At 45.2% G+C, this 14458-nt stretch overlaps 2 protein-coding genes across 3 annotated transcripts in view; one reads left to right on the top strand and one right to left on the bottom strand.

Moving 5' to 3' along the window:
- Nucleotides 1–2216: 2216 nt before the first annotated feature.
- Nucleotides 2217–8327, top strand: npas4a (neuronal PAS domain protein 4a). Of its 2 annotated transcripts, none has more exons than XM_005913273.3 (8): nt 2217–2828; nt 3284–3444; nt 3535–3637; nt 3730–4039; nt 4168–4277; nt 4439–4574; nt 4700–6465; nt 6589–8327. In XM_005913273.3, exons 1-8 carry the CDS (start codon nt 2654–2656, stop codon nt 6615–6617), a joined length of 2790 nt encoding a protein of 929 aa, XP_005913335.1. In that variant the 5' UTR covers nt 2217–2653; the 3' UTR covers nt 6618–8327. The 2 variants fall into 2 exon arrangements, with proteins under 2 accessions (XP_005913335.1, XP_005913334.1); XM_005913272.3 differs by having other exon boundaries at nt 2219–2828; nt 3281–3444.
- A 3410-nt stretch (nt 8328–11737) lies between these two features.
- Nucleotides 11738–14458, bottom strand: part of mrpl11 (mitochondrial ribosomal protein L11) — a 58925-nt gene continuing 56204 nt past the window's right edge. Inside the window, exon 6 of the mRNA XM_005913271.2 lies at nt 11738–11960. Coding sequence (XP_005913333.1) covers nt 11846–11960 — 115 coding nt within the window. The 3' untranslated portion in view covers nt 11738–11845. The remainder of the gene's footprint in view (nt 11961–14458) is intronic.

Here is a 14458-nt window from a genome sequence, read left to right as displayed (position 1 = left end):
GCTTAGATGCCAGCAAATTACAGAAGTGGAACCAGTGATGGAAACACAGCTACAGAGGAGGAAGCAGATGTGTCTGAGCCATCCAATAAGAAATAACAGAAGGTAGACCTACAAGCACCTGAGCACGGGAAAACACACACACACACACACACACACACACACACACACACACACACACACACACACACACACACAGGAGCTGAAAGAAATACAACTGAGTGTCCCAAAAAAGAAAAAAAGAGAATTCATCAGTGAGATATCCTCTGCGGGCTGGAAAATGTCGCAGTGGGTAAACAGTGGTTTCAAGATCTATAGACAATCTAGATAATGGAAGATAAAACAGATCAGGTTCTGTATGCATATGAAACATTATATCAGTGCGCACGCGCGCGCGCACACACACACTGCACTTCAAAGAGCAATGCACTGATTTACATTAATTTCCCGATGACTAAGGCTGCCCTATAATCAAAGTCTTGCCCCCTTAAATTTAACGACTGGCGTTATGGGGGACTATTCTTTTGTCTCTACAGTGCGACCTTGTAGACAGATTTATGTCTCCGCAACACGAATAATACAAGCAAACGCACACATTCACGCACACATATACTAAATATATTAAAGTAGATTTTCGATCACCTTCGAAAAGTGGCTTTGATAGTCGTAAAGAGAGATGTGCCAAATTATTCTCCCCAGCCTCTTACCAAACCGCTCCCGTCTATCACACACAAACATCAGAGATAAACAAAGAAATACAAACGTGTATATGTGCATGTATGTGTGTGGACGGCAAAACAGATCCAGCTGTGATCGGCTACGCGACTGCAGCACATCTACTACAGACCGATTCCGGGGAGACTGAGATGTGAAATCTCTCCTCTATAAATAGGGACGATCGGAGCCGGGTGCGGGGGCGCGCCTCGCAGTCCTTGTGTCGGTCAACGGTGAGGTCTATTTTTAGAAACAGGCGCTGCTTACCTCACGTGCAACCGGAGACCGGGTTTGCAGGTTGCGCAACATTGGCCCGCGTTTGCGCGTGCGTTGAAATTATTCATGAGTGCCATTCATTAAAAAGACTTCACTTTTCATTGAAGAGTTCGACGATCGTCACAGCAACTTTTAAACAGATCAAAGAGGAGAGCGGGATGAGCCCGACAGCGCGCGCGCACACACACGCACACACACACCACACACACACACACACACACACACACACACACACACACAGCACACACACACACACACACACACACACACACACACAGTTAAATGGTTATAATAACGTATAAAAACAGTCCTGAAGACATGTGTGAATCAATGGCTTGTGGGGGTTCTTGCAGCAGTCTGTGAGCAATAGGATCGTCAGTCTTATTACAAAACAATCAATCTCTACATAATAATCTAAGGATCAGGGAGTACCCCACGCAGGCACATAGGATAACAGAAAGACTTCGCTTCCGTGGATGTCCTATATTGAAAAGATGGTGGAAAAAAACGCCAAAGCTCGCCTCTTAACAAACAAAATGAAATATTTGTAGCAAAGCCACGAAAACATGCGATACATCCACATCTAACAGACTAATTAAATCGGTGCCGTCAACAGATTTTGCTTAGTTTTATGCGGCGACGGCCGCTTCATATGCTCGGAAAACATTTCTGTGCATTAAACAGGAGACGGAGACGGTGTGCGGCAGCCTTGTCTCGATCTCACATTTTTCCGATGCCGAAAGCAAATGTGGTCAAAAATGAAGTGCACCCATCAAGCACCTGCCGTGTTTGCCCACAGGTCCGGGGCAAACAGGTATCGGCGGGTATAGCCCATCTCAGGTGCCAGACATATAAACACAGAGACCTCTTTTCGTATTCAACCCAGTCTTCCCATCCCCCCTCCTCCTCCCTGCACCCCCTCCTTTTCCTCCCCCTCCAATACACCGGAGTCCGGTGACTCCGTTTACGTTTTACGCTTGCTCCGCCCCATACTCGGTTTTGTCCAAATCGGGCTTTTTGCGTCGCCGGAGCTCCCGATTTCAGCCCTACGTCATCACCGAGTAGAGGGAAGAGCTGACGTCGAGGAAGAGTCACCGAGAGGAGAGGGCACGGGAGAGGGAGGGGGAGAGTTTCACCATTGCTAACACAGATATGAGACATATCTATCCACCCCATGGCCCCCTCCTTTCTTCTCCACCCCCCTCCCTCCGTTTTACGTCGGTGTTGGTGCGTTGGGAGCCCCCCTGCTCCGACGGAGTCCCAAGCTATATAAGTGACCGGCGAGCAGAGTCCCTCAACCAGATTTACGGGTTCCGGACTTCTGTGCAAGAGACGGCTACTATAGCCGCCGATTCACCTGCACTCCGAAAGGAGGGACAGACATCCAGCAGCACGGCCAGCACCCGAGCTGGACGCTGCGGCGGAGCTACAGCTGACAAGGACTGGACGGGAGAAGGTTTTAAACCTTGCTCTGGAAAAGAAAACAGCTGAGATGAAAGTCCGATCACACACCTGAGAGCTTTTCCACTTTTGCCAACTGTCTCTTAAGAGATCTCGGAGACAGGGATCCGCCGAGGCACGACCTCAAACAGCAACACTCCGCTCACAAACTCTCCAACTTATATCAGGAGGAATTTCGATATTTCACCGCCGCAAAGCAGCCACAATGTACCGCTCAACCAAGGGAGCATCCAAGGCTCGACGGGACCAGATCAACGCCGAGATCCGGAACCTGAAGGACTTGTTGCCCATATCTGATGCAGATAAAGCGCGTCTTTCGTACCTGCACATCATGTCACTGGCCTGCATGTACACCAGAAAATCCGTCTACTTCACTCAAGGTAAGAATGATTTTTTTCAAAAATACATTTATCTATATACATAAAATAGACCTGTTGATGAATCTCATGTTCTGCTGCATAGACTGACTGCATCTCTCACAGTGGCGGAATCAACAAGTGTTTCGGTGGTATCGAGGAGCTTTTGTGTTTATATAAATGGGATTTGGAGGGTAAACTGTGAATCCGTGACTCGTTGATTTAACGTAAATAATCGTAACTAAGGTTGATAACAGCGTTTAAACGGCACTTTGTCGCTGTCCGTGGTGCTGAAATGCCTCAGCATCCTGAGTGCTGCCGCGGCGCTCTCCGTGGTGCTGAAACACGCTGCGGCATTTGCGTTTACTATGCGGAGATCAGTCACATTGTGTTCTTTCTTTCTTATTAGCTACATTAACAAATATCATCCCCTGTTTTTTTTCTTCCCTCCCTTCCCATCTTCCCCTTTTCTCCAGAAGCAGGAGCTGGTGTGAGTCTCGAGGAGGGCGCGGGGTTTCTGTCTTTTCACGAACTGTCGGAGTTGATGCAGGCGCTGCCGGGCTTTTTGATGCTGCTGACCGGAGAAGGGAAGTTTCTGTACCTGTCAGAGAGCGTCTCCGAGCACCTCGGACACTCCATGGTGAGTCTACACACGGTCAGTGCCTTAGCAGTTCAGCAATCCCGAGTTTGGGATTCGTAACTAACGTGGCTGTGTGTGTTTCTTTCTCAGGTGGATCTTGTGGCACAGGGAGACAGTGTGTATGATATCATCGACGCCTCAGACCACTTTATCATGAGGACAAATCTGTCAGCGACTACATCACTCGAGACCGGTAAGATAAATGTTTAATCTTTTTTTCCCCTCTACCTAACACAGACTGACAACCAAACGTGATGCTTAATAAAGCTCTCATTTCCCCTTCAGACCGTCTCTTTCGCTGTCGCTTCAACACCTCCAAGTCCGTGCGGAGGCAGAGTGCCGGAAACAAACTGGTTCTGATCCGAGCTCGCTGCCTTTCTCCCCCCTCTACTTCTCCTGCCGCCGGGTCTTACTGGACCTCCAACCCCGTCTGGGTGTGTTTCTGCTCTCCTCTGGAGCCACACCCGACCCGTTCCAGCCCCGGGGCAGAAAGGGAATCGACCTCCACTCCTCCCCTGGCCGATTCCAATTTATTCCTGGCCTGTTTCCACTCACAGCATGGCCGGGACATGAGGCTGCAGACAGCTCAGGACAGGTGAGTTCCCACAAAATAGCATTCCGTCTCCCACCTGTTGCTTTAATGTGAACCGGAATATGTTTATGAGATAAAGTGGTGAAACATTATCCCGCTAACACATCGCCACCCACTCTCTCCGCCTGCAGTGTGAGCGCCTATCTTGGCTTTGATGTGACAGCTTTAAGCTCCCGCTCCTGGTACAGCCTCCTCCACCCACAGGATCTGTCACATGCCTCTGCTCAGCACCGTAGCCTATGTAAGTGTACTCTTCACACATACTTACCAGTTACAACCAAACATGCCCACACACTTACACACTTTTGGCGCGCTGTGGCACATCCACACACTGAAAAACACTATGATGATTAATAGGATTACAAACTAACGCCAACTTGTGCTGCCACTCTTTTTCAACAGTGAGGGAAGGAGGAGAGGGCAGAGCTGAAATGGTGGTGCGCGTGCAGGCTCAGGACCAGTCGTGGGTTTGGCTCTACATGGTTCTTCAACTGCAGCCTGGTGAAATCCCCATAAGCAGCAACAACTACATCATCAGGTATTTACTAAACCAAACCAAACACCACTCATCAATTTTGAGATAAAAAAAAAAAGTTGGTAAATGTGATCAAATCCCGCCAACCTAACTCCTCGGGTCTCCTCTGTTTTCCTTTTATCTCTCAGTGACTCTGAAGCTTGGTCAGTGCGCCAACAGCTCAGCTCAGAGCAGACACAGCTGACCCTGGTCCTGAGTACTGGGACGTCTCAGCAGGAGAGCCTGAGTCTCCAGTCACCAGAAACACTTTCCAGCCCAGACCAGGTGTTCACTCCTGGCAGCAGCGGCCTGTCCGGCCAGTCCTTTGACTTCAGCACTGCTGGCTGCAGTGTGGGCTCCTCTGATGAACCAGGGAGCTCTGCTGCCGAGGCCATGCAGCTGGAGGGTGACCCTCGCTCCAGTATCTCCTCGCTGGAGGAGGAAAGCTTCTTTCAGCAGCATCCCACCGAAACCCCATCAGCTGCTTCCTCCCCCACTCCAGTCACTGTTGAAACAGTAGCAGACTTAGACTTTTTAACCCAGAACATTCTCCTGCCACCTTCCTTCCAGCTCGACCCTCCACTGCCAGTTCTCCCCCTGCCTCTCCCCCCTGTGCCCACCTCACAAGCTCAGCAGACTAAAGAGTTTGTGTGCACACCCCCCTACACCCCCCATGTGGGTGGGGCTAGCTTTCCTTTTGGCGAACCCCTCTTCAGTTTCGACCCCACAGGCACCACTACTCCTCCGCCCTCCGCTACGACTGCCACTGCCACCACCTCCTTGGCCCCCTCGGCATCCTCCACAGCCCCGCCAACTACTGCCTCCAGCCCTGCTCCTCCCACCACCCTCTCTACCAAACTTCCTCTTGCACTACCTACCCCATCTACTGAACTCCTCTTCCCCATCGAGCCCTGCAGTGTCTCCCTGTATGAGAAATTGCCCCCAACACCTGACAGCCCCGGAGATGGGGACTGCACAGTGATGACCCTTCCTGAGGTACGGGGTCCATTGTATGTAGATGTACCACTGGGGCCCCTCCAGTGCCCCCCCGAAGGCCTCCTGACTCCCGAGGCATCACCTGGTAAACAGCCTTGCCTCTCCTTTTTCTCCCTTGAGAGGGAGAAGGAAAGGGCGGAAATATCCCTTCTAGCTCAACACATCAGCTCCCTGGCAGAGGGATTCTACCTGGATCCACTCTTGTCAAAACTGTCTCCTCCCTCTGTATCACCATCCTCCTCCCCTCCCTCCCCCTTCCTGTCTCCAGCCATTGAAACTGCTGATTCAGTCCACATGCTGAAAGAGTTTTATCCCATCAAAGCGTGGAGAGGTCTGGACATCCCCATCTTCCTCGACGATGATGATTCTCTGTTTGAAGAGAGCATCCTCGAAGCCCTCCTCCAAGATGAATTTGCTCCTTCCCAGTCACCTGGCCTCTCTTCCCCCTTGACCTCCCCTATGCCCAATCCCTCGAGCCCAACATCTCCTCAAACCCCAGTATGTTGGCGCCAACCCTCCCAGTTTGAGGGAGTGGGCCACGTCTGTAGCGTCCAATCGGCGCAATGTAACTCCATGGCTGGGTGCGGGGCGACTGTGGCTGCTGAGGCTGGGGTGAAGGCGGAAGGGGAGGGGCTAGCGGAGGAAGCAATGGAGATCGAGGTGGTGTCATCTCCTGTGTCCTCTTGCTCCTCCATCCCAGCTTCCCCTCCCCTTATCCTCACTGCCTCCCCCAGCCCCACCACATCCACACCCATCGCCTCGCCCACGCCCGCCGTGTCTTGCACTCAGTCCCTCCTGGAGGAACTGGCCGTCCTGGAACCCATGTTTGGGGCAGGTGCCTCGATCGCCCCTGGCTTAGGGCAACAACCTGAGTTGTATCAACTCCAATGTCATCCATCGCCACAGTGCTTCCACAAAGGTAAGAAGCTTTCCCTCTCCTTTGCTCTTTTGTAAAATCTCAGATTCGTTTAATAAGACAAAACACAAATGAAAATGCCCCACTGATTGTGTCTTTCTCTCTTTTCTCTTTTCTGTCTTTCAGATGGGAGTGGAAGTGTTCCTCCGTTCTAAAATAAGTCTGTGACTTACTTCATTAAGTATGGCATATTGTCATATTTTGTGGAGATCCTTTTACTGAAAAGTAAAAAATATTTAAGTGTATAAATATACATAATGTATATACAACTTAAGGACTTTAACTCCTACATGTCTCCGAAGAACAAAGATTGGCTTTATATTTTTGTTCAGTCATTTATCTGTATACTACAACAAAACTGGTGCGATTTTCAACATGATGGTGCAAAACTACGTGGACCCATAACTGACTGGGTTCTGAGTCCACGTAGTGTCTCAAGCTTCTCTGTTACATGAGCTTCAGATATGATCAGGCAGAGACACCTCTCTGAAGCGCTGTTTAACTTCCAGATGCGCATTTGTATTCACTCGTAGTGAAAAATCTGTTGTGAACAAAAAATGGGAAAAACCCCCCCAGAACAATACATTTCTTGTTATTTCAAAGGACAGATGATCTAGAGGACTTTTGCCTGACATGCAGCAACGCAAACCCAAACCTCAAATGTATTGAAAGTCAAATGTTTACAATTTCTTTAAATCCTTTAGGATGAACACTGTCAGTTCACCGAAAAACTGTCTGAAATCTTCTTTCCAGTCTTCAAACCTGGAAGACAGCTGTTCCTCACAACCTTCAAGGCGACAACAAATCTCCAAACATATTCAACAAAACCTGAGATACTTTGAGCTTTGAGTTTGCGACTTCAGACCTTTAACATTTCATATTTATCTCTCCATCTAAAATCTTGTGTATCAATGTGATGTGCAAACAAGAAAAAAAAAAAGGAAAAAAAAAAGAAAACATGTGAGGAGATCCTGGCATGTGAAGATCTCAGTATTGTTGCCGGTGTCCCATTGCTTTATGAGATGCAACACCAAACAAGAGATTGTCTGGAAGTTTGCCGGGGCTCTGATCATGCCACAAATCCACTGCTACTTTGTACTGTACATTAGACTCTGAATGTGGGCTCTTCAGGTCCTTCCTGGCCTGATGGCAGTCGGCTGGATATTCTTGCAGCATCAATATTTGAAATGCTGGCAGCTTATAGCGGCTCCTGTGTGCCTGAAATGGCCCTGACCTGCTGAACTCTGAACTCTTTATCATGTCCATTCAACATGGACAGTTGCATCGTTGCTCCACTGGAGCGCGGTGCAGTGAGGCACAATTGACTATGTGAATGAGCGATTCTTCTTTTTTGAGAGGGGTTAGAATACAAAAGTTTTGTTTTAAAAAATAAAAATACGGACGGGGTGCTATTTCTATTCAGTTACCAAGCGACACGGGTTGAGAATGGTACAATTCCCATGGTGTCGACATGCTCACGTAGAGTTGTCTACGGTCAAGTAAAGGATTGATTCCTACGTTCTAGCTATTAAAGGCTAAGTTACTATACATGTGTAAAATTATATAATTGTATGTGTGATATTTGAAAACAAAAACAAAAAAGATGTTAATGCATATGCATTATATCTGTGGATGTAGGCATATGTTCTTTTCAGAAAGGTTGTACACATTTGTACATTTGTATGAAACAGTTATTGGTCTGTACATATAAGAAAAAGATTTTTATTGCATAAGATGGAATATATTCTAAACATCTTACTTACTGCAGAATGGACATTGTGGACCAGTGTTCTATTGTGATGCTTATAAGTGTATTTGGTTGTCATACAAATGCATTTATAATAAAGTGCACTTAATGCTGCTGATGCACTTGTGTCGTCATAGTCAAGCCCCCCTGTTCCTCCCTCAGCCACATCATCATCATCATCACCATCATCATCCCACCATCCCTGCCTCTTCTCCCTCCTCCTCCCTTTCGCTCTCCTCCATTTCTTCCCCTGGAGCGAGTTTCGCTCAGCAACAGCACTGACGCACACACATGACGAGACAGAATGAGACACTATCTGACTCACACTGACGCACACACTTGGCATCGAGGTTTTTGCATGCACGCTGGCACACACGGTTGGCCTCCCACTTATGATGATGCACACGCACACACACATAATAGTAGGCATATGACCCCCCCGCCACCCCTCTTTATAAATCACAGTAGCCCACATTCACTGATGTACCTGCAACTCTGTCAGCGCTTGGCGTGGTGTAAGACTCCATATATAGGCATTCCTGCTCAAGTGCTCTGACTGAAACAGCCTCCCATCTATTCTCAGCTTCTATTCTGAAGGATCAGAGAGGGGAGGGCTGGAGAGAGAGGGGAGACAAAGAAGGAGTGAGCAGAGGCTAAAATTAGAGGTACAGTACGGAGGGATATGGGACAAACTGTCACACAGTGGAAAAAATGGATATAACCAGATATGACAAAACTGAAAAATAACAAACATGCAAACATCCATTTGCTGCTTTCTTTAAATCATAATACATATATGATTGTTTATATAAGTGAATATAGATGGATGGATCTTTTCCTTTCAGGTCTCACTATCAGTGCCACAAAGCAGAAAAAATAAGCCTTTAATGTACGCGTTGAAGCACAGGCTTAAACATCCACCCTTTCTCTGCAAGTGAACATTTTGTTCCACTAGTACCTGCTGCAGTGTTGATGATGGAGGTGAGTGGAGGGAGTACAGCAAAGCTAACTGCTGCTATCTCCTGGCAAAGACAAGCACTGCAACAAGAGGAGCATGCTGTGTAGTACAGTATACGCTGTGGATGAAGCCATGCGAGAAAAGAGCTAATGAGGAGAGAACTGTTTTATATTTCAAGCTAAATTAACCAAATCAAATTCCAGGTGCAACTAAGATCCAATCTCCACTGTTTAACCTGGAGTATAGACACAGCTAATGTGAAACTGGATGATAAGGGTGGTCTTATTATTGCATTATCACAGATTAAAGAGTATACTTGGATACCAATATCTTTGTGATATACACTGATGAGCCACAACATTAAAAACTTGTTATTATTATCGCATTGAGCAAAGAGAGATGTCACCTGGGGGCGTCTGTGGTGTTTGGGACTGCCAGCAATAGGCTGTTGTGGGTTGGAGGGTGGGGCCTCCACCGATCAGCCTAGTTCATCATATATTAGATTGGGAGTTGACCTGGGAAGTTAGGAATCTAGATCCACATCATCTCCACTGCTTCTTGGTGGAGATATTTTCAGAGTCACCACAGCAGAGCAAAGGGAGGTCTCAGCCTCAGTGGAGGGCTTTTTGGAGAAATGTGGTTATTTGTTAAAATAATATCAATATTAATCCCAGAACCCAATTAGAACCATTCAGCATTGCATGATATGGAGTTGCTCTAATTATTATCACCTCATCAGTGATCAGTGTGTGCAAAATTCACGTATAAAAAAAAATAATAAAAATACATAAACAAGCAGTTACTCCTCTTCTAGCAACAGCCAATGATTGCAACTGTTAATAATTTCTGCAAGTAACCATTATGTTTATTTCTACCTGAGGATATACCTAGTAATTCTTTTAATTATGTTATTTTTTTTGCTTTTGAACACACGGTATGATGCAGACCACCATCAAAAAACATGAAATAATGACATTTGGAAAAAATAAAATAAAATTGCTAGTCTCCAAATACAGCTACAGTGTACCCCTGTGGTTATAAAGGTTCAGGAACAATACTCAGGTAGGCCGTTAGTGCTAAAGCCACTCACTATTAAGGGGTCCAAAGTGAGGCAAGAAAATATCCTCCGCACGATTACAGCACCAGCAGCCAGAACCATTGATGTGAGGGAGGACGGCAGGATGATGCAAGGCTTTCATTCTGTCTTTGCCAAATTCTGATCCCACCATCTGAATGTGACAGCAGACTCATCAGATCAGGCAAAGTGCTCAGTCTTCTTTTGTCCAAGTTTTGGTGAGGCCTTCCAAATTGTAGCCTCAGTGTCCTGTTCGTATCTGACTGAAGTGGCGCCCGGTGTGGTCTTCTGCTGCTGAGGCCCATCTGCTTCAAGGTTCAGCATGTCGTGCATTCTAAGAGGCTACATACCTTGGTTGTAGTGAGCAGTTATTTAAGTTTCTGTCCCCTTCTTATCAGTTAGAAGCAGTCTGACCTCTGGCATCAAGGAGGCATCAACCAGAGAACTGCTGCTCACTTAATATTTTCAGTTTTTCAGACCACACTCTGTAACCCTTAGAGCAGGGGTCCCCAATCCCAGTCCACGAGGGCCGGTGTCCCTGCAGGTTTTAGATCTCACCCTGGGTCAACACACCTGAATCACATGATTAGTACATTACCAAGCCTCTGGAGAACTTCAAGACATGTTGAGAAGGTAATTTATCCATTTAAATCAGCTGTGATGGATCAAGGACACATCTAAAACCTGCAGGGACACCGGCCCTCGTGGACTGGGATTGGGGACCCCTGCCCTAGAGATTCCTGAGAGTTATGCTAGTTTATCTTGATTTGATAGAATAAAAATGAGGATAAAGTAAAGTAATAATTTAGGGTTTTAAAACATCATAAATAAGCAAAAAAAAAATCAAAGTAAAAGGTCTTAACTTTAAATTGCTTGTTATGTTCCATGAGCAGTTCAACAACACAGTAGTCGACAAATAAGTACAGATAAACGAAAGTATTCCTCATATTTTACGAGCTGAATAATTATAATTTTTACTCAAATTATTTGACTGACAGTTACACCTAACGAGCTGTGTCAGCACTGGCAGACCAAACACATTTAAACAAAGTTTAAGGAGTTAAAAGTCATTAATTTGAACAACAGAAGTTTGAAGAACGATAAGATTCGCCTGAAAGTCAATAATTCTCTCACCGCCCGAGGTCCATGTGATTTGTGCAATAATTAATGTGCTGAACCCCTCAGATCCCTGATAGATAGAAAAACATTTGAAATGCGCAGGAAACCATATGCACAACCTGTCAAATACCCAAACTGCCTCCAGAAGTGTTAATAATAGATAATAACATCAAAGAGACTGAATATACAAATCCTTCCATGACAGAGAAATTACATTTTCATTAGATGAGCTGGAAGGAAATTAATCACGCGGGCTCGTAAATATTTTTAAAATCTAACTGGGTGTTGTTGCTGAAATGTAGGCGATGTAAACGCTTAAATTAAGCTGTATGCCATTAAAGGGAAGTTTTAATATCAGAAAGACAAGGAACGGGTGTCGTGTAACACGTTGTGTTTATTAAGTTCAGACACACACACATTAACAGTGTTTTTGCATGAATGTATAAAATGAATATAAAGAGAAATGCAGGGATGTTACAGGACTTCATTTCTTCTTGCCCGCTAAAGCTTCGGCGGCAGCGGCTGCTGCTGCCACAGCGTCCGCTTTCAACTTCTCCTCTCGCTGCTCCAGGAAGACTTTGTACTCATCAGCTGATAGACTGGAGAGGAGGAAGAGAGAGAGAGAGAGAGAGAGAGAAAAGGAAGATTGGAGATGAGGACAGAGATACACCCTTATTTTTTAAACTTGACAGGAGAAATCCTTCAGCTATCTGCAACATTAACTCCAAACCCCTTTTTGTTTTCAGTCCCCTGAATGAAAGAGCACCGACTTCTCTCGGGGCTCACCACAATGCAGCAGTGTTCAGCAACCCATCCAGGGAAAATTTCATTGTACAAAAAGGCAGAGATACCAATTTCTTCACTGACAGTACTCCCAATAAATCAAAATGCACTGCAGCCACAAGACAAGTTAGGTTCTAAGCAAGGGGGAGAAACTGATTCTGGGAAAAATACAGCACTATTAGCTGAAGTAGAAATGGAAGTGGCAGAAGCAGATGATAGAGCCTGAATACTAAACTACGTTATAAAAAAATATATACATGAAATGCTGTGCACGTCATAAATGATAAAGATCTTGAAGGATAGGAAGAAACGCAAAGCGAACAGGTTTGTGTCGCTTCGTCTAAAAGCAATCCAAAGCAACACGTACAAACTCATAACATCCCATTTTTTCTCTGATTTGGCACTATATACTACCTCTACAGTCACTATAAACGACACGCCGTGCTTCGGCATGCTGCGTTTGCAGTCAGTATATGGAAAAATAAACACGCTTAGTAGTTTTATTCTAACAGAAACCTCTGCAGCCTTGGAATCAAACTTTCATCCCACACAGGAAACAAATCACTTCTCTCCAAAGGTCTACTAGTTATTTTGTGTTTTCAGGCTTGTTTGCGGAGCTTTTTAATGACCGTCCACACTTCTCTTTTTTTCCCCCCCGCAACTGTGGGCAGCTCCTCCACCGCCTCTCTGAACTACATTGTGGGTGAGCCCATTAAGAGCACATTGGAAAATCAAGGGTTTCTGGTATGCATACTGACTTTGAGCATATTTTGCTTTCATAGTGTAATCATAATACACACTCAGAACCCAATTTGCAAGTTAACCCTTTAACACCTGGAGCAAAAACTGAGCGTTTTAACATGTTTCTCTTTGTACTGTAAACTACTAATGCTATTTGTTTTCCTTAAGCAGTGAATTTGTAATTAGAATTTAAACAGAAAACAAAATGTAATTGATTTAACTATCACACCAGATTGTGCCTCTTTTTTCACTCAAACATTTGGGTTTCACATTTTTCACTATGGAAACACCTTTGCACTTAAAAATGAACTGCTACCGCCCTAACCATGTAGTTTACAGCAAGAAAATTCACTTTCTTTTAACATCGACTCTTTACTTCCATGAGGAAGAAGACAGCTTGGGTGGCACAACCCAATAATTGGTTGTGCCGCCCTTGGTAGCAAGAACTGCCATCAAGTGTTAGTGATGTCCTACAATGGGTCACTCTTCTTTCCGGAATTGTTTTAGTTCAGCCACACTGTAGCGTCGTTGGGCACGGGCGGTGTGTTTAAGCTCATACTAAAGCACCTCAGTTGGATTTAAGTCCAGACTTTGGCTAGGCCCCAAGTCATTTTATGTTATTGCCATCCAGAGGTGGACTTGCTGATAATTTCCTGCTGTGTAACCGTGTAATGCCTGCACATTCTCCTTGAAGATTTTCTGCAGAATTCACATTTCTGGAATTTACAACAAAAATTCCAGGTCGTGAAGCAGCAAAGCAGCCCCATACCATTACACTACGACCACCATGACTGTTGGTATGAAGTTCTTTTCGTGAACTCAGTTTTATGCCAAATGTAACAAATCTTCAAAGTTCAACTTTTGGGAAAGGAATAATTTCCCAAAAGTCGTTGGGATCATGAGGATGCTTTTTGGCAATGATGAGCCTTTGTGCTCTTTTTTTGGTCAGCAGTGGTTTTCTCCTTGGACCTCTCCCATGGAAATCAAGTCTCTTCCTTATTGTTGAATCATGAACTCTGACCTTAACTGAGGCAATTTGGGACAACAGTTCTTTAGATGTTGTTCTGGGTTCTTTTGTGATCTCCTGGAGTAATTTTGGTAGGTCACTGCTCCTGTGAAGGTTCATAACTGTTCTGGGGTTTTTTCATTTGTGGATAATGGATCTCACACTGTGGTTCACTGGAGTATCAAGACCTTAGAAATGACTTTGTACCCCTTTCCAGACTGACAGGTGTCAAAGACTTTGCTTGAGTTTCTTTAAATTGTGACATGATGCGTTTCTTTTTGAGATTTTTTAGCCTCCTTCACTTTGTCAGACAGGTTCTATTTAAGTGGTTTCTTTATTAAAAAGATCTGGTAGTAATCAGTCCTGAGTGTGGCAGGTGAAAGTGACCCCAGCTTTCTAAAAAAACAACAACAAATTGGTTAATCACAATTAACTAATGAGTTAGCAAAGAAGAAAGAAGTTGTTGTTTTTTCACACCAGGTTTAGATTTAGCAATCATCATTTAAAAAATGCATTTACTCAGGTTATCTTTGTCTGATATTAAAATTAGTTTGATGATCTGAAATA

The sequence above is a fragment of the Haplochromis burtoni genome, unplaced genomic scaffold (genome assembly GCF_018398535.1).
Source record: "Haplochromis burtoni strain Fernald_Lab_line unplaced genomic scaffold, NCSU_Asbu1 Contig_4, whole genome shotgun sequence".
Taxonomy (NCBI): domain Eukaryota; kingdom Metazoa; phylum Chordata; class Actinopteri; order Cichliformes; family Cichlidae; genus Haplochromis; species Haplochromis burtoni.
The sequence above is the reverse complement of the archived record's forward strand: the minus strand, read 5'-3'. Positions and strand labels throughout refer to the sequence as shown.

What these genes read in the sequence shown, in the direction of transcription:
- npas4a (XM_005913272.3), top strand. Translation starts at nt 2,654, where the DNA reads ATGTACCGCTCAACCAAGGGAGCATCCAAGGCTCGACGGGACCAGATC. An exon ending in TGCTCAGCACCGTAGCCTAT is followed by an intron (nt 4,278 to 4,438) that starts GTAAGTGTACTC and finishes CTTTTTCAACAG; the next exon opens with TGAGGGAAGGAGGAGAGGGC. An exon ending in GCCACAGTGCTTCCACAAAG is followed by an intron (nt 6,466 to 6,588) that starts GTAAGAAGCTTT and finishes TCTGTCTTTCAG; the next exon opens with ATGGGAGTGGAAGTGTTCCT.